The 23794-nt window shown below is 30.6% G+C and overlaps 3 protein-coding genes across 3 annotated transcripts; all 3 read left to right on the top strand.

The window, feature by feature from the left end:
- The first annotated feature begins 840 nt into the window (after nt 1-840).
- LOC123905694 (protein IMPAIRED IN BABA-INDUCED STERILITY 1-like) lies at nt 841-5024 on the top strand. The gene is made up of 9 exons (XM_045955399.1): nt 841-1392; nt 2201-2485; nt 2577-2894; nt 2983-3210; nt 3361-3467; nt 3793-3901; nt 4030-4383; nt 4603-4678; nt 4849-5024. The coding sequence occupies exons 1-9, from the start codon at nt 1051-1053 to the stop codon at nt 4854-4856; spliced, it is 1827 nt and encodes a 608-aa protein (XP_045811355.1). The 5' UTR covers nt 841-1050; the 3' UTR covers nt 4857-5024.
- Nucleotides 5025-8438: 3414 nt separating this feature from the next.
- LOC123905695 (SNF1-related protein kinase catalytic subunit alpha KIN10-like) lies at nt 8439-15197 on the top strand. The gene is made up of 11 exons (XM_045955400.1): nt 8439-8635; nt 10041-10230; nt 10480-10664; nt 10746-10928; nt 11058-11189; nt 12491-12676; nt 12772-12861; nt 12934-13017; nt 13373-13513; nt 13912-14148; nt 14731-15197. The coding sequence occupies exons 2-11, from the start codon at nt 10050-10052 to the stop codon at nt 14839-14841; spliced, it is 1530 nt and encodes a 509-aa protein (XP_045811356.1). The 5' UTR covers nt 8439-8635; nt 10041-10049; the 3' UTR covers nt 14842-15197.
- A 1824-nt stretch (nt 15198-17021) lies between these two features.
- LOC123905696 (SNF1-related protein kinase catalytic subunit alpha KIN10-like) lies at nt 17022-23563 on the top strand. The gene is made up of 8 exons (XM_045955401.1): nt 17022-17100; nt 19317-19515; nt 20646-20830; nt 20946-21128; nt 21663-21794; nt 22218-22406; nt 22827-22979; nt 23140-23563. The coding sequence occupies exons 2-7, from the start codon at nt 19326-19328 to the stop codon at nt 22929-22931; spliced, it is 984 nt and encodes a 327-aa protein (XP_045811357.1). The 5' UTR covers nt 17022-17100; nt 19317-19325; the 3' UTR covers nt 22932-22979; nt 23140-23563.
- The last annotated feature ends 231 nt before the right edge of the window (nt 23564-23794 follow it).

The following is a 23794-nucleotide window of genomic DNA, read 5'->3' on the forward strand; positions in this document are numbered from 1 at the left end:
TTAAGGGACCATTGTAAAACCTAAAATATTTTAAAGGACCATTTAAATAATTAAGCCCTGAAAAAAATTATCAACAACAAAATTATGTCTTAGTAAAAAAAAGAACAACAAAATTATGTCTAACTAGTGTAACAACATGCGCCTTGTAGGACAAAATTCAAAGCACTATTCAAAGCACTTTCTAGTGTGCGATGTTTTTATGCGCAAATCCCCAACTTCAGTGCTCCGAACAGATAATCTCCGCATAAACTTCGTTAACCCATGCAAATGACATCCCTAATATCTAGCCCATAAGACAAATTTATATATGAGGAGAATTAAAATTTGTAGGGACTTAGAATATTTCTTGTACGTCTGTCCTAATAGCAGAACGACGTGATTTGATGGTCCATTTGTCCCCGTCGTAGTATTCACATGTGATTTGGGCAAGTAATCTAATGACTAACTTGACTTTAAGTATGAAAAAATAATAATATATCTTTGTCTATCCAGAAATTTCAAAAGCAACTAACAGAAAATGATCACACACACCCAAACTCCAAAATGTCACATTACACATTATTTTCCATATTTCAACATTAAAATATTACTATTGTAAAAATAAATAAAAAATAAAACAATAGTAATAATAATGGAAAGAACCAAATTTTTAGTCAAAAAATGGAATGAGCCAAATTTGAACCATGAATTTTTCTTCCATATTTATCGGTTTTGAAAATCCTCCACCTTTCAATTATCAACGGATCTCACACACACCCAGTTACCAAAAATTCAAAACAAATTGAATCAAATAACACAAAAATAGAGACAAAGAGATAAACAGGGGAAGATAGATAAAAACAGAGCAGGAGAGAGAAAAACAGGGGAAAGGGTTGTTTGTTCCACAAGAAAGATACAATTCTCCCTGAAATTTCAAATGCCCTTGTTTTCAATTTGTTCTTATAACTTCTTCTGTGAAATCCCTTTATTCTGAGTGCACAAACCACATTGGAGGGTGTTGATGTAGGGGAAAATCTCCCCTACAATCACCATCATCCATATTTTTAATAAATGGGTTGTATTAGTTCAAAACATGCTACCAAAACAGCTTCTCCGGCTCCGACTCTCGGAGCAGTCGTCGACGTTGTTCCTTCATCAAAGAGTCATTCCGGTGTGTCGGTTTTGGAAGCAAAATCATCATTAGAGGAAAATAAGAATAGAAAATTCAAGAAAAATAGCTCGAAAAAAAGTGGCGCCGGCTCAGCATTCAGTTTCAAAATTGGATTTTCAGGAAGGTATGTTGAAGCAGAACAAAATGCAGCTGGTTGGCCTCCGTGGCTTACAGCTTCTGCAGCTGAAGCTGTTCAAGGTTGGATACCTCTTAAAGCTGATGCTTTTCAGAAGTTAGATAAGGTAATACTTTCTTATTGCATTTTGCATTGCATCATTCTAATTTTCCATTCACTTTTCTTTTTATTATTTTATTGGAAGAAACAATTTGATTAGAGAAGACACATCTCATACAAGGTTATGGCGAATCACCGATCTCATTCACGAATTATAATTTAAATCATAACATAAGTTACATAAAATGTGACTAAAAGGTCTAACCATTTGTGACAACTGCAATTGTTTCGTTTTCTTTTTAATAATTATAAGTTGTTCTATATGGACTGTCCCAAAACATGAAATACCGAAAATATATGAACCTGAGATCTTGAGAGGATCATAGTCCATACTCTCAAACCTTCACCACCAGACCAATCCATGTGGCTTTCCTGAATTGCATTATAAATATACATTATAAGAATATTAAGTTATTTTTAGGAGATGTGGTTTTATCACTAATGACATTGATTGATGGATTCATCTTCATAAAAAATGTCATTTTCTTAGCTAACCATGAATTACTATTACCGACACTTTAGATTTAACATGTGTCTAGTATTAGAAACGTGGTCTTGGACAACGATATAACACATGTAATTACATTCAATCAATCGCTTTTAATTTCTCAAATTATTATTTGTATCTATGTGTCAATATCTGTGTCTCGGCTTGATTGGTTAGTAAGCAAAGTTTTGTATGTTCAAATTCTTACATTTTATTGTTTTAAATGATTAATGTCATGTCTACTTAACTACATTTGCTCATTCATGTTACCATCATCATCTGATAATTTACGTTGAATTTTTCTTTCTTAACATTTCCATTTTCATAGATTGGACAAGGTACATATAGCAGTGTTTTTCGAGCACGTGAAGTTGAAACTGGAAGAATGTTTGCTCTTAAAAAAGTGAGGTTTGATACATTCCAAGCTGAGAGTATAAGGTTCATGGCAAGAGAAATAACAATTCTAAGAAGGCTTGACCATCCAAACATAATGAAATTGGAAGGAATAATCACTTCTAAAATGTCAAATAGCTTATACCTTGTGTTTGAATACATGGAACACGATCTTGCTGGCCTAGTTTCTCGTCCTGATATTGTTTTCACCGATGCACAGGTTTGTTATAATCTCAATATTTGTACCGTAGATGCTACACAGTTGCGAATCACAATATAAAACCATAGCATTAACTAATTCTTGTCCACAGATAAAATGTTACATGAGGCAGCTATTAAGTGGAATTGAACATTGTCATGTACGCGGAATCATGCATAGAGACATCAAAGTATCAAATATCTTGTTGAACAATGAAGGTGTTCTTAAGATAGGTGATTTTGGATTGGCAAACACAATTAGTCCTAACAATAAGCATCCGTTAACAAGTCGTGTAGTAACTTTATGGTATCGTCCTCCTGAGCTCTTGATGGGAGCAACCAATTATGGTGTATCAGTTGATCTTTGGAGTGTTGGATGTGTATTTGCTGAACTTTTTCTTGGAAAGCCTATTCTTAAGGGGAGAACCGAGGTAAGTTTTGTTATAACAGTTCGGTAAAACTGAATCGAACTATTAATAGTTTGTTTTGAACCGAACATATGTTTTGTTGATTGTGCAGGTTGAACAATTACACAAAATTTTTAAACTGTGTGGTTCTCCACCCGACGAGTTCTGGAAAAAGAACAAGCTTCCTCATTCAACAATGTTTAAACCTCAGGCTAATTACGAAAGCTCTCTTAAAGAAAGATGCGCAGATTTTCCTGAATCGGCTGTAAGTTTGCTCGAGACTTTACTGTCCATCGATCATACCAAGAGAGGCACCGCTTCCTCCGCTCTAATATCCGAGGTATACATACTCATTTGCTTTTAAAAAATAGAAAATCGAACTACGTTGAGCAAACATCATAACTGATGTTTGCTCAATGTAGTTCAATTCATTTGTGTATAATATATGGTTTGATTTCTAACTATATGTATCATGATATGTCCTTTATAGTATTTCAACACCAAGCCATATGCTTGTAATCCATCAAGCCTTCCAAAGTATCCACCTAGCAAAGAAATGGATGCTAAAAGTCTTGATGAGACTACTACTACATCCAGGTAAATTTTGAGGTCTTCATTATTCATAAAAAATTGTTATGTAGATAGCTATTACATGTTGTGCATATGAAAAGAAGAAGAAAAAACTATTAACCATGTTTAAATTTGGGTATATGTTGGATATTGCTCGTAGTTTACCGATAAGTGGTCAGGTCGCTCGAGGGTAATCTTGTAAACTAGACTGAAGTATTTAAACATAAGTTGTACTATTTTAAGTTTGAATAATAGAAAGGCACTGCAGCCGCTGTGCAGTCGTAGATGTAGGCAAAGTTGGCCGAACTTTATTTCATAATTTTGTGACTGAAGTCTAGAAAATTTCTCTCAGGAAAAAGACCGATAAAAGTCGAGAGGCTGCAACATCTAGAAGGCAACAAAGACGAGGCCCTAAAGGTTACCAAGATCAGAACCATTATGGTCAATCAACTTCAAAAGAGGTACTACTTCTTATGTGTAATGCTGCATCAGTTGAATATTACTTCCTCTGACTTTTTGTTTATATCTGAGACCAGAGAAAATACTACTCATATTTACATATCTTAACCTTTTTGCGATCGAAATGCAGACATTTTCTCATACTAGAAAAGATGATGGTAGAGCTAATATACCAAAGGGAAAAGGAGGAAGTACTATTAGCAAAGATCACACAAAAACTACAATGGATGCAATGTTAGAGACTTCACAAAGGTTGAATGTTGCTGATGGTAATGGCTATAGTGTACCTGTACAAGTCAATGGAGGATCTCATGAGCTTGCATCATGGACAAAAAGAAGAAAACAAGATGCATCATCCACTTTATCAGATGGATCAAGAAGTAAAATTAGTGCATTGGATCCTAATTTTGCAAAAGGCACTTATGATTTAACAAATCAAAGAGTTTCCATGGATTTTGATCCAAAAGAATTAAGGAATGCACAGGTAAATATGATATCTAAATTCTAATATCTTCATTTTTCAACCATACTTCTTTTTTACGCAAGCAAACTTAAGGTATTTCATTCATAATAATAGTAGCAATACATCTGAGAATATAATCAAATGTAGTGCAAGAAGCGTTGAATAGGCTACTCTTGCAAGAGCATGAACACTACCGTTTGTATCAAGTTACATATTGTTTTCCGTACAAAAAAATTTCAGGGACAAAGAGACGAACAAGGTACATATTGGAATGATGGTGTGCGGCGCGCAGCCCGTAAATCAAGATTTGGAAGAGGTAATAGCAGTCGTTTTAAGGTTATTTACATGTACAAAAATATTATTGTTTTTATATATAATTATTTGTCTTTTTTCTATAATAATCTTAATAATTTTTTATGTAAATTAGAAGTTATTGTTGTTTATATTTCAAGTTAACTCCTAATGAATTTTTAAATTTTTTTGCAGATGTATGATTCAAGTATCACAAGAGTGGAGTAATTCTAACCTCTAAAAAAGGGTGCTTGAAAGGAAATTATGATCAATGTTGAAATTTGTTAGGACAATCTCAACCATTTTAGCTTATGAATTGGTCTCTCTTTTGACATTTTTTTTGAACTAGCTTCTCTTGACATCTTGGTTGCACATTTCTCTCTGCTTTTGATTACAAGAGTTAATTGTTCATTTATTCTTCTTCTTATTCTTCTTCTTTCATAAGCTGGATTAACACTGAAATATAGGGATATCCATATATCATACCAAAAATGGAAAAAAAAAATTATATGATTAAAGATTTGATTTATTCTTTTTGGAATTTTTTCTCTTGAGTTCATATCTTTTTTTCTTAAAACAAATGATAACTAAACCAAAGATAATCTCAATTCTCAAAGTATTATGAAACATTTCACAGTTAGACAACAAAACTAATGAACAATATAACAAAGGAGTGTGCTCATGAATTTCACAAAAATGTATAAGAGACACTTGATTTTCAAAAACGCGGAAACAATTAAACTCCTATATATTTCCTTTAAAAGCAACAAACAATGAATTGGTCTATGCGATAACTGATTGTACCATGTGAAATTCAAAACTAATGAACAATAACGCCAAAAATAAAATAAAAATTGAATCATGTTATGATTGCTATCTTCGAAGGTAATTAGAGAAAAATTAGAGTACTAATTATTTATGGTACCATGTTCACCAATTTCCATAGTGCATATACTTAGAAAGAGTTTGACCAGATCAAGATGCAATGTTAAGAGGTAACATCAAAACTTCTAAGTAGGCAAACTCGATAATCGATCTTCTTCCTGCTCAATTTATGTTCTGAAATCAACAACATAAAAAATTGTATTTCATATCCTAAATGCATGTTAATCAAAATGGTTTATTAGGGTTGGTGTTTAGTTTTACTTGCACATATGCACGAGAGAATAAGAACAAAATTCAATTTCAATTTTAATTTCCAAAACTAAAATACATACAATTCATCATGAAGAGTAATTCCATACGTGACACGATACCAATGGAGCGATACATAATAGTAATTTTCAAAATTCCCGATATAGTTGGGATACATTATTTGAAAATTAAATTTAAATTATATATAAATGCACAATATATAAACATAATTAAAATCGATAATGACAATAATTAACATTGCTCAAGATGAGCAAATGAGTGATAATTATAAGTTAAGTACTATCCAAAAATGATATCATTAGTACTAAACCTGTGATATTCTTTTCTAATTTCCAAAACAATTTCTAATAAATATATGATAATTACATATGAATGAAACGCAAACAGGCAAAAACTGCGTGGCTAATCTTTTTTTAATGGCAAAACTAATTAATTCTCTTAAATACAACATTCATAGTTCTAGGGGACTCAACATTGACAACATTAGTACTATCCAAAAAAACATCATAGTACTACCGAAAAAATATAGTTGGTTATCCATAAAGAACATCGTAGTCTAACAACGAAATAATTTAGTTGTATCTGACACGTATCAGTCTTCTCCGATACGTGTATCGGGACGTATCGCCGGTATCGGTATCGAATACGCGTCGGAAAGATTCTTCGCTAATTTTTGGAGTATCAGGGCTAGACAAATCATATATATAACCACATATTACACACATAAAAACTACTCCATCCGTTTCAAATTACTTGACGTTTTAAGAAAATTTATTTTTTTTAAATTACTTGTCGTTTTGATAATTTAAGGTTATATTTTGTCTATTATACCCTCATATAAATTTCAAATATTTATAAGTTGTTGTTGAAACCGAAAATGATTTAATATATATTTGGAAAACTAATTTTTTTTTGGGTACATAACATATTAAATTTTTTTGGTACATAACATATTAAATTTATTGGAAAGAGAAAGTGTGTGGAAAAAAAATATATTGGTGAATTAAAATAAGGGTATAATAGAAAAATAAAGTACAAAAATACACTTTCTTAATTTCTTAATTTTTTTCTAAAACGTCAAGTAATTTGAAATGAAGGAAGTAGTAGTAGAATAAGAGGCATGAACTTTTTTGTAGATGGAGGACGAGATAAGGAAATAACCTTGTGCTTATATGACTTTTTTGTGTTTTTGGTGTTGTGAAACTTGGTGGGATAAATATTTGGTTTTTTACCGTCAGTTTAATCTGGTTCGGGGGTCAGTTCTGAGGTGGTTCCAGCTTCCTCCCGATCGTAGTTGTAGGAGATCGAACTGTGATCCTCCCTATCAAGTTCAGCGCCAATCATGACTGAACCAACTAACGATTAGTTAATCCTCTTGTAAAAAAAACAAAATAATGCTATAAATTTTAAACAAATCCTAAATATTCTAAAAAAAATAATAAATCTAAAATATATTTAAGTGGTATTAGAATTTCAAAGCATTTTAAAAAAACTATTTTATGTTAATTTTTTTTTCTATTCAATCAAGACATTTTTTTGTTTGAATGAATCAAGACTGTTATAAATTCAAATTAAATCTTTGTGGTATCTAATAACAATATATTAACCTAATGTGTCCTATCAATTTTAATAATATTTCAAATTTTCTATCCTTAAAAATGTAATTTAACCTCTTAAGATAAAAAAGATACAAAACATAAAAATAGGAAGAAAAAAAATACAAAACATAAAAAAAAGGAAGAAAAAAAGAGATAATAATTTTTAAAAAAATACAAAACATAAAAATAAGAATGAAAAAATAATTTAGTTAAAATAAATCTACACATAAAAATAGGAACAGAAACCAAGGGACTTTTTTTTTTTTTTTATAATAAGAATATAGATACTTTGGTCTACAAAAATCTACTACTAATATAATACTAATATTTATAATTTATTTTAAAAATATACGCAGGACAATAATTTTAAGCATTTAATAAGACATAATTATTGATTTAATAAATTTCAAAAAAAATAAAATTATTAATTTAATAAGTTAAAAAAAACACAATAGTTTCACAATAGAATATAGAGAAATTTTTAGGTGAGTCATCGATTAAGCATTAATGATTAGGCACAACCAATCATATAATTAGAAATAATTAAAATATTTAAAAAATTATAAATAATTAATAGTGTAGTAATTAATAAAACCAAATCTCTTTAACCAAATTTTTTTTTATCAATATTAAATCTTTTTAAATAAGGAAAGGAAAAAAAAATTACATGTGCACTTTATATTTTTATAAAGATTTATTTATAGGTGAATTCTTAGGAAAGCTCATACGCTAATCATTTTTTTTCCATACTAAGCTTTCTTTTTATTTATTATTTTTTTTACTAATAAGCTAATTCAATTAGTTTATAGTTTATATTTTATATTTGACCTAAAAAATAGTTTATATTTTATCATTACTTTCTCTCATTTTATTCCTATTATCTCATTTTATTCCTATTTCTCTAGAAGATATATTCTTTACCAAAAAAAAAAATTCTTTGCATTTTTTTAAAATAAATATATTATGTTTCCTTTTTTAACACAAACAGACAATAAATATATGAATAAATAAATATATTATTTTTCCTTTTTTAACACAATCAGCCAAACGAATATAAAGGAGAAAGAACCAAAATGCGTGGGGAATGTAAAAAGGAAAGAAATAAAAGTTAAAAACGCTGCGTTTTATATTTCAGCATCAACAACACTTCTTTTTTTCAATTATTTTCATTCCATTCCCAATTCACAACAATTTTTTAGGGTTTCTTCACTCTCTCTCTCTAATCGCTGGTGAGTCTTCGCAATTTTTCGATTTCTACTTCTCATGCATGCAATTTCTGCTTTTCATTATTTTGATCTCCAGATTCTGATTCATTTTCCGTTTTTTCGGATCTAGATTTTTTCATTGATTAATTGTGAAATTCATCAAGTTATCGGTTTAATTTTATGATTTTATGTTTTTATTTGAATTTGAATTAATTCAATTCGAACTTCTGAAGTTTTTTTTTTACTGGATTATATATATTTTGTAAAATTGAAGTCTGTTTTATGTTAAGTGTGTCTTTGGTATTATTTGGTAATTGGTAGATGAAAAAATTCATTCAGATTTGTTGAGTAAGGTTTGATTTTTATGTTAGTGTAGAAAAATTGAGAGAAGATTGTTGTAAGTGTAGTGGAAACAAATTGAATTGATGAGAAGAGAAAGTATATACTATATAGTGGTTGATGAGGATTTATGTTAGTGTAAAACAATTGAGGGAATATTGTTGTATTGTAACTGAGGTGGAAAATCGAAAGGAATTGAGATATTTATCTGAGAAGAGGGGAGTAGGGAGGTCAGTGATGGATTTTAGGTTAAAACCCTAGAGGGTTTATGGCTGGCTTCTTTTTGCGAGAGGCACGGATAATTTGTATCTCTAATTGAAGGAAGGCGCCAAAGATGTAACTGTTTGTTTTTAATGGTTGGCTGGTCTGTTTTTACCTTATTAGAATAAAAACGAGTAAATTAGAACAGTGGTCTTTTAACAGCTGCTGATAAGCATGGCTTGCTTGAACTTGAAACAGTTGCTAAAAGTCCCACGGGCATGCACCTCACTAATGGGACAACACCTTGGTGTGTTACCTCGGTGCGTTAGATGCACTCTTTGGCGTATTTGATGCGTCCGTTTTCTCTTTTCTGTTAGCTCGTCTATCGTTTTCTATTGGTAGGTGAAGTTTTGTACACCAATTAAATATTAGGAAAAAAAGTATATTTCCGAGTTGATGGTAACTGAGAAGGTATTTTCCATGAAATCAACGAGGCCTCACGTGCTATTATGGAGCCGTATAAAGAAAATTAGTGTATTTCTTATTTTGCTTTCTGTCATTATCGCTGTTTACATCCAATTATATATATATATATATATATATACACACACACACACACATTATTTAAGGTATCCAAAGGTAAAAAATTCCCGTAACTCAATAAAATAAGTCATTAATTGTGTTTTAAAAAACGATTAGGGCTTATCAATTATTAGAGGAAAATTATGCTGTGGACGCCAATTAACTTTGTACAATTGTTATAAATCTGTAGTTGGCATTATTTATTTGATTTCATATCCAATGATGGCTGTTTTGTACGCATGTATCCATTTTCATATACTTTAATTTGTTTGAGTTTCATATTGTTTCTTTCTGAATTTTCCTCTAGATTTAAAACATGGATGGCTCTGGTGGTGGAAATGTGAACACGGTTCTACAACATTATAAAATGGGAAAAACACTTGGCATTGGGTCCTTTGGCAAAGTAAAAATTGCAGAGCATGTATTGACTGGTCATAAAGTTGCCATCAAGATTCTTAACCGCCGCAAGATAAAGAATATGGAAATGGAAGAAAAAGGTCTGGATCCTTTGCAAACCAATGACTCATACTCCCTATTGAATTGCAGAACTTGATTGAATTGTTTAGTTTTTTCCATGTTTTTTCAGTAACTTTTATCTATAGGTTCAAAAACATATTTCGTGTGTATTTGGAGATTGATAATTGATTTTCTTAAGCTATAGTTTTCAAATTCTCTGTGTTTTTCCTTCAGCTAAGTCTTGGTTGATTAAGTATGCTTATAATATTTTTTTCTTCAACCTGTTGCAGTGAGAAGAGAAATCAAAATTTTAAGATTGTTCATGCATCATCACATTATACGCCTTTATGAGGTTGTAGAAACGACAACAGACATATATGTGGTGATGGAATATGTGAAATCTGGAGAGCTTTTTGATTACATAGTAGAAAAAGGTAGGTTGCAAGAAGACGAAGCTCGCAGTTTCTTCCAGCAGGTATAATTTCTTCTGTTTTGTGTCCTTGAGAAGGTTATTCTAGTCACAGAGTATTTAAGCTAACTTCTACTTTGGAAGCAGATAATCTCTGGTGTGGAGTACTGTCACAGGAATATGGTAGTTCATAGGGACCTGAAACCTGAGAATTTACTTTTGGACTCAAAATGGAGTGTCAAGATTGCTGATTTTGGCCTAAGCAATATCATGCGTGATGGTCACTTTCTTAAGACAAGTTGCGGAAGCCCTAACTATGCAGCTCCAGAGGTTTGTACATCTATGGATTTTAAATTTATAATTGAATAAGGTATTATTGTCGATGTTGTTCATTTTGATGGTCTATATCTTCTTCCTCCTATGATTTATACTTCTTAGTCAAACTGTTATATTTTGTAGGTTATCTCTGGGAAATTATATGCTGGACCGGAAGTAGATGTTTGGAGCTGTGGTGTAATTTTATATGCACTTCTCTGTGGCACTCTTCCTTTTGATGATGAAAATATCCCCAACCTCTTCAAAAAAATAAAGGTATTATTTAATTTTTGTTTTTTGTCTTTTCTTTTGTGAGTTTGTAAGGACTGATAGATTTTTATCACCCACCACTGTCATGTCATATTTCTTGGAATTTGGGTTTGAGCCTAACTCATCTCATACCCTAAAGCTAGCTCATTGTTCATGCTGTATCACTGTCCAATGTAGCTCTCAACAATATTATTTTCTTACTGGTTTATTTGCATTTAATATGAAATTGACACACGTTAAAAAATTAGCTCGTACATGTTTTTGAAATTGTCACGTTAAAAAATATGTACCAAATTGAAACCAAAATGCTCTCTTCCTTCCCTTTCTTCGCTAGGTTGAGGTGACTGTAAAAAGAAGTGGGCCCCATCAGCTTTATCTCTCTCTTCTCTATCTAACCAAGCAAGAGAGAATCACTAATTTTTCTCTTTATTTCTGCCTTCTCTCTCTCTCTCTCACTCACTCATATTTCTCTCATAACAAACAAACCCTTATAGACCCGCAAAATTGAGGAGGTTTGAAAATACCCACCCCAGGTTGTTTATTTTCTTCACACATGCCTAAACTTTACCTTACCAAGCTGAATCCAGTTCCAACAAGAAGAACCCGGTCCCATCATTTTTCAGTCTTTAGTAGTTTTTGCACCTTTTGTTTTGTCAATATCTCCATCAGTTTTGTAACTTGTTCTGTGCACTGAGTTGTTAAATTGTCTTATTATCTGTGAATTTGTCCATCTATTTTGAATTGTTATGCCATGTCCAGTCTAGTGTTTGTTTACAGAGTATTTTGATTTATTATTTGGTTTTCTTCATGTTAAGTAAGAAGGTTGAATATTTAATTTGCACATAGCATTAGATTATTTTAGATACCAAGGTAGAAGTTTTAAACATTAATTTTGATCAAGTTAACACTTATGAGTCTATGGAGATTTCACCGTGTTTAAATAGACTAATTGAGGAAATATGCTGAAGTTCTTTGCTGGTTTCTTCAACCTATTAAAATCATGAAACATATATCATCCTACTCATCTATCATTTTGCACTAATTTCGTTCCACAATCTCATGATTCTTTTCTGTCTGTGTTGTGGTGCATGATCTAGATTGTTGTATAGATTTCATTATGTAATGAAGTTCAGTCTAATGTGTTAGAAGGGCACTATTAATAATAACTTTGAATTAACCTATTGGATGACTTCTTTTTGAGAACCCCATGACAACAAATCAGGTTTATCATTTATCTCTGCATTGACGGTCTTCAGAAATAGTTTTTATTTTTGCTTCTGAAGTAGTCCTCTTTTTGTTTGTTATAGGGTGGGATATATACTCTTCCTAGTCATCTATCTCCTGGTGCCAGAGATTTGATACCTAGGCTGCTTGTGGTGGATCCCATGAAAAGGATGACCATACCTGAGATACGCCAACACCCATGGTTCCAAGTTCATCTGCCACGTTATTTGGCAGTGCCACCACCAGATACACTGCAACAGGCCAAAAAGGTTTCTGCATTCTTTTGCATTTCTGTGGCACACCTATGTGTTGCATATAATATGGTGCTTGTATTAATCAATCCAAAAAAATTTCAACTTTGCAGATTGATGAGGAGATTCTTCAGGAGGTGGTTAATAGGGGATTTGACAGGGAACAATTGATTGCGTCCCTTAGAAGCAGGGTGCAAAATGAGGTTTGATCCATTCATTTTCACCTTACCTACCTACCTGCCAGATTGTTTCTTATTACCATAAATGTATTTCAGGGTACTGTAACTTATTATTTGTTATTGGACAATCGTTATCGTGTTTCCACTGGCTATCTTGGAGCTGAGTTTCAAGAGACAATGGTGGGTTTTTTTCCCTCTTCAATTACTTACAATTTCATTTGTTGTCCGTCTTTTATGATGCGACTCAGTCATTTAGCTGTAGTTGATTACACACATTATAACTTACTTTTAAATTGTATCTCTATGTGAAATATGCAGCAGTCTCAAAATTGCTTGTTATACTCTAAATATTATTCCCATGAGTAAATTGTGATGTGAAATTTATCTTTCTAGCTTGAACATAGTTGTTTATGCAGTTTTTTACCATGGAAATTGCAGGTTTCTATTCTTGATATTAGTGTCTTTATTTATGTCTTTTTAGAACAGGATACTATGCAAAACTCATTAATTTTGGTTTTATGATATGACTCCTCAGGACTCTAATTTGAACCGTATCCACTCCAGTGAAGTTGCTTCTCCAGTTGGTGGGCACCGTTTTTCAGGGTATATGGATTATCAAGGAGTAGGAATGAGGCAACAATTCCCTGTGGAGAGAAAATGGGCCCTTGGGCTTCAGGTGCAGTATTTTACTTGTTAGATTTTTGTCATATCGAAACTGGATTACATAATGGTTTTATATTGCTTGGCGTCTTTAATTTACTCCACTATCACGAGCAATGATTCCTAGCAGTCTTTAATGATTGCTTGGCATCTTTAATTCCTAGCAGTTGATGAAACAATTGTTGGATGTCTGTGACTGTTTCAACTGGTTTTATATTGCTTCCCTTTTTCTTCGCATTGGCTGTAAACTCATTGCCTGTTGGTATTAATCAACTCATTGCCTGTTGGTATTAATCTGTTGTAATTAATAATTGTCATCAGAAATATTGAAGTTTTGATGTAGTTGTTTGTTTTGATAATTACCTGTAACTGATGTCTTTAAGCTATTGGCCTCTGTTTGTTGACTTGTGATAGTCTCGAGCCCAACCTCGTGAAATAATGGCCGAAGTCCTTAAAGCTCTGCAAGAACTGAATGTCTGTTGGAAAAAAATTGGACACTATAACATGAAGTGTAGATGGGTTGTGGTCATCCCTGGTCATCATGGAGGAATGGTTAACAATTCTGTGCATGGTAATAATTACCTTGGAGATGCCAGCATTATTGAGAATGAAGCTGCTGCTAAGTCAAGTGTAGTCAAGTTTGAACTACAGGTACCTAACCTAATAGCCCTAATTTATGCTGCATTTAGATTTATATGAATTGTTTAATTACAGACTTGGTTGTAACTTTTTCATTGTTATTCACGGATGCTCATGAGTAGACAGAACAGAACCCTTTGCTAAACATTAGTAGTTTGAAGCCAAAGTTGACGGGTCTTCAAAACTGTCTTCCTCCACAACCTTCTATTGTTTTTTAGTACTCATACAATTTGATTGACATGTTTAAGTCATTGCTATATTTTGGTTCTTTGGACTTGCAATCAAATAATTTCATATAGAAATAGTGTTTGGGGATCTATTAGGAAAGAAGCCAACTAGCACTTAACTTGGAATGAACTAGCTATTTAACTAGCACAGACACTTCAGATTGAAGACATGTTTGGGGTCCAACATGTGTTGGATACCGACACGACACATGGTTATATTATATTGCTTTCATTTTTCTATGCTATCAGGAAAACAATAAAAACTTCATAGTTTACTAGTATTATAGTATATGCCTGTAGATGGATTTTCTCTTGTATTTTTTTCTCAAGAATATTATTCTCAAACTTGTGTTAATATCTTTTACAGCTCTACAAAACTCAGGAGAAATATCTGCTTGATCTCCAAAGGGTTGAGGGTGCCCATTTTCTTTTCCTGGATCTTTGTGCTGCCTTCCTTGCGCAGCTTCGTGTTCTTTAGTTCAAAGATAGTAAACTCACATGGGGGACTTAAGATGTCTTATGTTTGCATGTGAATAAGCTTATGTTGTACATAATAACATATAACTGCCCTTTCAGTATGGGTCGACCTTATGCTAGTACTTTTTAGTATACCCCCTGTTTTTTATTATTCGGTTGATCATGATTATTATGAGGCAATCCTAAATATGGTATTAGCTTCCCTTTTCACGGTGAATTGAGTTTTTTCAATCCTGTGAAATCTCTGGGAATTTTATGAAAGAAATATCCCCCAACAGATACAGCTATTTATGGTATATTGAACCTAATATTGGAATTGTCTATTTATTACTGTGGAGTTTTTCTCCCCTTGCATGACATTGCTGTTCTCATTATGTAATTACTAATTGTGACTGCTCATGCTTGGTACTTTTATTATTATGATTTTAAAATAAAAAAGTTAATTGGTAGGATACTTTTTTGGTTGTGATTTGTAAATATCTCATAAATATCTCATTATTTTTATTGTTGATCTGAAAAGTTTCAAGTATTATGTATTTGATATAGAAGTTTAGGTTTGTATGAATGATTTTGGAGGAAAAATTTAATTACCATGGATAAATGAAATATTTTACAGCGACATCACATTATTTTATGCGTATGTTTAAAATATATGCCCATGAATTGTGGGGTTTGATTTGTATACATTCTTTGTATTTTTGTATGTTATTAATGTATATGCCGAGTTGTTAAACTCTTCACCGGAAAATGAATGAAGGATAAAATTTTATTTTGTAATGGATGAGACATTTGACAATTGATATCATGATATATCACGGTTATGGTGAGTTTGTTAGAATTACGGGAACCATAATGATTTTGCATAAAAACTATTAGTTGAAAAGTTGAGTAAAAAAATAGTAGAAAAGTAAATAAATATGAACAATGAAGTAAATAAATATGAAAAGAGGGTGGCTTGTAGTTTATGCACCACCAACTCTTTTGATCCAACCTGGACAATTAAAATGGTCTGGTGATGTTTCTGTTTTGCATCAATTCAACATTGCACTAGATTGCTTTTATGTTACAAGGGTGTTTGTTTTGGGAGGCTTGGCAATTGAGACGTGGTGTCACACCGTGTAGTGGTGGTGTATGGTTCTAGGTTTTGTTTAACTATGTTGCTGGATTTTGTTTTGGTGTTGGATGATGTGTTATTGTTGTAAGGATTAGTGTTCGGTGTTGTGGTAGGGGTTTCAGATTTTAGAATCTCAGTATGTGTTGGTGTTTGTAATTGGTGTGTTACTACTGCAGTAGTTTTGTACTGTCTCTCTCCATTTGTATTTCTCATACTTATGGTGTTGAGTGCTATAATTAACAAACTTAATTTAATTAAATATATATAAATTTAAAAATATTTTTAAAGTGTTATATATAAACCAGTCAGCTCGTGAACCAAACAAGTCGAACTATATAGAGTTCGAGTTCAACTCATTTAATTAACAAACTTAATTTCCAACTCAAATTCGGTTCATTTGGTTTATGAACTTAGTCCAACGAATCAATTGTCTAGTTGAGTTTCATTTGATTTTCTTTTTTATTGTAGTCAATATTAAGAAAAGAAGCAAAAGAGTTTAACTATTCAAATTCAAACTTGTTAATGTTTAACTAACAAATTCATGGCAAGACAACAATCACATATTTACATACTTTAGAGGGAGGGTGCTAGCAACAAAAAAAAAATGGGTTTAATTTCAAAATCTCACTTAATTTTCAAATGGGAGCTTGCAAGAAAACAATCAAAGGGAAAAAATGTAGTTTTTTCAACGACTTGTAACAAAAAAAAAAAAAACGCTGCTAAAAATTAAATTTCTTGCGGTGATGAGAGCTGGCCAGGAAAGAAAAATTACTATTAAAAAATATAAAGGATACTATCTTGTGTTATTGCATAGAGTGTAAATTATTAATTATGGATATTTTAGTGAAATGAAACCTTCAAAAATTGTAGATCAATTTATTTTATTAATTATTAATAGTCCAAGTTGGACCAAAAGAGTTGGTGATGCAAACTAGAAACCAGCCTCTTTGTTTATTACATACCTGTTTTTTAGTTTTTGTTATTTCTTAATTTCATTATTATATCATATATGTTCCTTTCATGACTCATCATATAGTGTGTGTACTTTGGTTATTCCCTTTAATGCCAATTTTTCACTGTTTCCTCAAAACCAGTTTACTAGTTTCTAGTTCTACCAATCTTAACAACTCCTTTTCCATTATACAGGTATCAATTATTAGTTCCTTTTTGTTAATTTCCAATTATCATATAATATATATTCTCTTTTGTTTAAAGCATATACAATAGTTCAAAATTTTCAACTCTAGGCTGGTTTTTTGGAATCAATTAAATATTTGAACCTTCAAAGTTGATCATTTTACAGACTTTCCAGAAAATTGACCATCATGTGTAGCCTATTTTGATCATTCAGTAAATTATCAGATTAAATTGTAAACTTTTTTCTTTAACATGTGAAACTTGTTATGCAGGATCAAATTATGTGTTGTTTGTATGCACTTTCAAAAAAAAAAAAAAATTACAACAAAAAGAATAATATTATTTGTTTTTGGGAACTTTTTTATATAAAGCAGAAGTCATTTAGAGGGAGATAAATGTAAATACCTTTATTACAGTCATTTAAGACTTAAGAGTTTTCTCTATTTTAGACTGGAGCATCATTCTCTCACGCTAAATTTTTCTATAACAATAAAAAACGTTACTTAATTTTGATCCGTTATACATGTAATAAGATGTTCCATCTCTACCTAACTCATCCGTCTGGAAAAAAAATTGGTTTCAATTAAGGAGAAATCTATCTTGTATGTTCTTGAAAATTTCATATCTATAATATGATAACCTAAAATTTTCCTTTTTGAATACATTTTTAGTATAAAAAGTTTTACATCATCGATAAATTACACATAATCATATGTATGACATCTGAAGTAATTATTATTAAAGTTAAATATTTCAAAAGTAATGTTGTATCTTACGAGAAAAATAGTAGTACACGAAAGGCAAGAATCGTGTGCGTCATTTTAAATTTTTTAAAAACTAAAGTTGCTGTAAAATACTCCATCCGTACCAAAATATAAGTAAAAGTTGGTCAACAAAAATGAATGTATTTGGTCCAAATTTTGAGCCAAATATATCGAGTTTCTTTAACTCATTTTTGCTTATATTTTGGGATGGAGAAAATATATCTTTAGAGGAAATCATGAGGAATTTTATTGTGGAGCTACGGCCAAGATACATTCTTCTGTTTTTTCGCTTGTTACCAGGGACGGACACACTAAGGGACTGTGTGTGGCTAAAGCCACACCAGATTTCTCTTTTTTTTTTTTTTTTTTTATATAAAAATACATGTAGTGATAGAGAAAAATTGTCCGAGTAGTTATCGTGTGGTATTGGTTAGCCCAACAGTCATTTTGCATGATTAATTATTTTCATTCTTTATATAATATTAGTCGGTACAAGTTGGATATAGTCTTTTTCATTATTAGTATTATCCATCAAATACATCATTTATTTTTTTAGGACATATCGTTTAGTAGAATTCGTGTTCGATTTTTAGTGGGAACAATTCTTAACCAGATTTTTCTAACCTCGCGGCCGAACTTTGTATTATCGGACTTCCTTCGCCCGGAAATTAGAGGACTAATGCCAAAAAAAAATATCATTTATTCAATTAGTTTAAAAAGTGAATATTTGATTATAATCAAAGTAGGAGAAAGTAGTTTCTTAAAAAATATACAATTTTTAGTCATAACGAAAATAATTGTATCACTTTAATTCTTATGTTCAAGAGGACACAAATTTTGCAAATTTAAAAGGACTTTTAGATCTTTGTGCAAAATTTGTATAAACAAATAAGTGCAACACATATCATTTGGTTTATAAGCTTTTGAAGTTGGCTTTAGTCTTGCCGGTAGCAACTGCAAGTGTGGAACGCATTTTTTCAGCTATGAATTAATTTAGTAAAGAGTCTACTATGTAACAAAATGAGTGATCAATGGTTAAATGATCATTTTGTAACTCTTATAGAAAGAGATGTTCTTGCAACAATTGACAATAATGTTATTTTAGCTCATTTTCAACAAATGGATGGTAAACGATTTTCGTTGTAAATGTATTGTACTTAATAATATTATATCTTATTTTCAGTATAATTTAGTTCATTGTTTCTTCATTTTTATATTTTTTTTGTCATATTTTTTTTAAGATTTTAGTCACACCAGATTTTCATGTCTAGATCTGTCCCTGCTTGTTACTTTCGTAAAAAAAAGCAATTCCCATATTTCAATGATCTAAATATTATGATCCATTGACAATGTAAAAATTATTCACATTAAATATACATATATATAAATTGAAGTACCAAAGAAAAAAGTTAATTTTGATATACAGTTATTAATTTCTTTTTCTTCTGAAATTTTCTCTAGATTTTAAAAATGGATGGATCAACTAGCATTGACTGTGGAAGTGTGGACAAGTGTCTTTCAAATTATAATTTGGGAAAGACACTGTGCTTTTGGACCTTTGGAAGGGTCAAATTTGCAGAGCATGTATTGAGTGGTGATAAAGTTTCTATATATATTATTAACCGTCGTTGGACATTGGACAAAACAATGGAAGAAAAGGGTACACTTGTCATTTTGCATATCAACAATTTATGTTAACAATATATATAGATGGTTAGCTAGATCTTTCTTTAGTTAGTTAATCTTTTCATTAGTTTGATAGAATTAGTAATTAGGTGGTTTAAAATTTAATGCTTTAACATTTAATACTTTCTATTTTTGTTTTCTTAACATGTGTCTTTGGTGCACATGTTAACATTCTCCTAAATTGTTTTATTTAAGAGTCGCAATTGTACTATTTTTATCATTTTTTATTAAATATGATCCTTATGATTTTTACTACATTGAAGATTTTCTAAGATTTTCTCAATTTTCTCCAAACCATGCAAATTTTAACAATTTAAAAGTTTGATAACTGTTTGTGGTGTTGGTTTGGATCTTTCGAGTATGTTTCTCTTAAAGTTTTAGGTTTGATTTTCTTTGGTGTTAATTTCGGTGGGCTAGTCCATATGGAATGAAAAAACTCTAGTTTTAAATGAAACCCCCGCAAGTGGGTTGTGGAGTTGGTCTCCTCAAATTAATCGGTCTTAAGGTCGGATATCAATTTTTTTTTTTTAAAAAAAAGTTTGATAACTACTATACATTGACACCATAAATAAATTTACATGTCTAATTATATTTCATAATCTTAATGTAAACACTTGTTTTGATTTATTTATAGTTGCTTTAATTGTCTTGATTGATTTTTCTTATAGACAAATATTTGTATATACTGTCTATATGAGTTTAGCTCAGCTGCTAAGAACATTGTGTTATATATTGATTCAAAAAAATAAAATTCATATATACTAATTAGTTATTTATTAAGTTAGTATTTTTTATCTTTTACTATTGATATAGTGTGCCTAAAAACCCAGGAAAATAAAGAAGAAAATTTGTATATTCATTCTATATTTCAAAGTATAAGTATGCGCTCTTATTTATATTATAAAATTTGAGGAAAGTATGACTATTTTTTTTTTTTTTTTTTAACTTATTTAACCTTTAATTCAAATGAGTTCTTTTTTTTTTTTTTAATTCAAATTAGTTGAGTTCAATTCTTCTGTCTCGATTATTTTTCTTTGGTAGAAATTGTATCGATTATTTAATATGCATATAATATATTTTTTTTAATACTTCAATTTTTTGTAGTAAGAAGAGAAATCAATACTTTAAGATTGTTAAGGCATCCTCACATTATACAAGTATATGAGGTGGTAGAAACCACAACACATATATATGTTATTATGGAGTATTTGGAATCCGGAGATCTTTTTGATTATATAATAGTAAAAGGTATGTTGCAAGAAGATGAAGCGCGCAAGTTTTTTCAACAGGTATACATTCTACGGATTTAGATTCTCTTCAGTCGACTGCACCATAAAGTCGGCTGTAGAAGACCCGAATTCAAAAACTTATGCTCGTTTAAGCTAACTTGTGTTTTGAAATCAGATAATTTCTGGTGTGGAGTATTGTCACAACAATATGGTGGCTCATAGAGACTTAAGGCCTGAAAATATATTTTTGGACTCAAAATTTAATATCAAGATTGCTGATTTTAGCTTGAGCAAAACTATGCAATATGGTCAATTACTTAAGACAAGTTGTGGAAGTGCTACCTATGCAGCCCCCGAGGTTTGCAATATTTTTTGTATTGTAATTTAAAATAATAGCCAACATTATATATTTGTAGAGATGAATTTAAGATGAAATCTCTTAAACAATTTCATTTGAAATTCATCTCTAATATGTCAAAAACTTAATTAATATAATTTCGGATGAAATTTAATTCGTCCACTACAAGAAAAATACTATTTATTGGCGGCCTAAAGCCTTAAATTAGTCAGCGTTAAGACTTCTTGGCGGTCTTGATCAGCCAATAAAAAGTCTGTCAATAACACTTAGTGGCGGCCAAAAGTCTCCGATAAATATTTGTGGCAGATGGATCACTTCTTGATGGCCTAAAGCTTCCAATAAATGCATGGGGTGGATTTATAATAGTGTTATTATATATATATATATATATATATATATATATATATATATATATATATATATATATATATATATATATATATATATATATATATATATATATATAATTGAGAATCAATAATTTTTTCCTTGATTCATATTAGTTTATTTTGTCAAATTGTTCATTTTTCTCAGGTTATCTCTGGAAAATTATATGCTGGATCTAAAGTTGATGTTTGGAGTTGTGGTGTAATTTTATATGCTTTTCTATGTGGTAGACTTCCTTTTGATGAAGAAAACATTCCAAAGCTATACATAAATATAAAGGTATATTTTTAATTAATTTTATTATTCTCTTCTGATTTTTATTGGATTGATAATTTCCTCCTCTAATGTCAAAATAAGAGTATATTCCGATTCTTTTTATTATAAGAGACAGTTCACATATCTATATTTATCAAATAATATATTTAGTCTATAATTAGTCACTGAATCTTAAAAGATGAAATGTCTACCACGATTCGATCCCCACAATATATTAAATTTTAGAGAATGATCACTCTTTATCCAATATAATATTATATTAGAATTTTGGATTTTACCTAATTCAGTCTTTAAAAAAAGTCTTTTATTTAATTTTTTTAGGAAAAATATGAATAAAATTTATGTAACAACTAAATATTAAAAATTGTTAGTATTCTTTGGAGAGATAACAACATATTTAACCGATCCTACACATATTTCTTATAGGGTGGCGTATACAATATTCCTAGTTATTTATCACCTGGTGCTAGAGATTTAATATCAAGGCTTCTTGAGGTGGATCCTATGAAGAGAATTACTATACTTGAGATACACCAACACCCTTGGTTCAAAATTTCTCTGCCACATTATTTGGCTTTGCCACCACCACCAGAGAAAGTTCAACAATCCAAAAAGGTTTGGTTTTTACTGTTGGTAATTTTGGTTGATTTTTGGTTCATGTTAATTTTTGTTTTAATATTTTATCTTCTACTCCCTCCATCCATTTGTATAAAAATTCTTGACAAAAATACGGATATTAAGAAAAATTGGTACGTAGACTGATAAGTTTGTTTGAAATATAAGTAAAAAACCACTTTTTTTTGTACAAAAAAGGGTCGAAGACCTAACAAGAAACTAAGAAAAAAAGTCCTTTGAAATAGTTACTCCTTTGAAAAAAGTCTAACAATTTGCTGAAACCATTGTAAGCTGAGGCTAAATTTTTTTTCACGTTTTGTTAGATTTTTCAATTTCTACTTCTTTTTTCCTCAATTGCTAAATTTTTTTTTGTCTTGATTCTATAATAACTTCTTTTTATCTATTGAACTATGATTACAGGAGGAGTTATGGCTTGACAATCCAGGTCGCAAAAATGTGTTATTTTATCTACTATCGAAACTAAGTTGGTTACTACCGCGAAAGCTTGTAAATATTTTCTTTTGATGTTTGGATGAAGAATTTTATACATCAACTTGGTTTTGCTCAAAAAAGGTATTGTTTACATTTTCATTACATATTATTTGAGTGTTATTCATCTTAGCAAGAATTTCGCTTATAAAAAAAAAAATCTTAGCAACAATTTCACTTTCTATGTTATATATAAGTATATTAATGTATGATTGTATGGTCGCATTTGATTTGTGATTTTCAGGATACTAATTCTCTAGAGGTTAAAAAGGTTCCGAAAGGTGACGATGATTCAGAAATGATGACAAAGACTGCATGAGGAAAAATTTGAAGATTGTTATTCAGTTTGGTTAAATTTGCAACCACTTGAGTTAGAGAAGAACTTTGGTGGGCCTATAATCGTGAAAAAAATTCTTTAAGATCTTTCAACATGCTTTAGAAATTTAAGGGACATTAGAGCATATTGAGGAGCGTAAAGAGAATTTTTCGTCTCTATCACTACTTCAGAAATTACTTTCTGTCCAAGACTATGTTTATAAGCAAAAACTTACTTTGTAGACATAATGTGGGGTTGGTTATGTTTGTAATGACATATAAATTAAAAATAACATTACAGGGTTACATAATACATGCGAGATAGATTTTTTGTTGTCACTTTTGACAAAAATTTCACATTGTTTTATATAAAGACCGTCCGATCAAAATCATATGGTTGAGATCCTTTTCAGTAATTTTATAATTGCATTAATCTGAACCATCAGATTTATATTTAATGGTTGTGATTTCAAACTGTGTGGAAACTTCCTGCAGCAAATCAACATCCTAACACATGAATCATGAAAGAAAGAAAGAAAAAAAAAACTCAAAACTTTGATGATAGTAACCAGAAAATAAAAACT

This window comes from Trifolium pratense, linkage group LG2, assembly GCF_020283565.1.
Source record: "Trifolium pratense cultivar HEN17-A07 linkage group LG2, ARS_RC_1.1, whole genome shotgun sequence".
Classification (NCBI taxonomy): Eukaryota; Viridiplantae; Streptophyta; class Magnoliopsida; order Fabales; family Fabaceae; genus Trifolium; species Trifolium pratense.

Coding starts and splice junctions, on each gene's coding strand:
- LOC123905695 (XM_045955400.1), top strand. CDS start 10,050: ATGGATGGCTCTGGTGGTGGAAATGTGAACACGGTTCTACAACATTAT. Junction 13,018..13,372: donor CTGAGTTTCAAGAGACAATG/GTGGGTTTTTTT, acceptor ATGACTCCTCAG/GACTCTAATTTGAACCGTAT. Junction 13,514..13,911: donor AATGGGCCCTTGGGCTTCAG/GTGCAGTATTTT, acceptor GACTTGTGATAG/TCTCGAGCCCAACCTCGTGA.
- LOC123905694 (XM_045955399.1), top strand. CDS start 1,051: ATGGGTTGTATTAGTTCAAAACATGCTACCAAAACAGCTTCTCCGGCT. Junction 1,393..2,200: donor CTTTTCAGAAGTTAGATAAG/GTAATACTTTCT, acceptor CCATTTTCATAG/ATTGGACAAGGTACATATAG. Junction 4,384..4,602: donor AAGAATTAAGGAATGCACAG/GTAAATATGATA, acceptor AAAAAATTTCAG/GGACAAAGAGACGAACAAGG.
- LOC123905696 (XM_045955401.1), top strand. CDS start 19,326: ATGGATGGATCAACTAGCATTGACTGTGGAAGTGTGGACAAGTGTCTT. Junction 19,516..20,645: donor CAAAACAATGGAAGAAAAGG/GTACACTTGTCA, acceptor AATTTTTTGTAG/TAAGAAGAGAAATCAATACT. Junction 21,795..22,217: donor AGCTATACATAAATATAAAG/GTATATTTTTAA, acceptor TATTTCTTATAG/GGTGGCGTATACAATATTCC.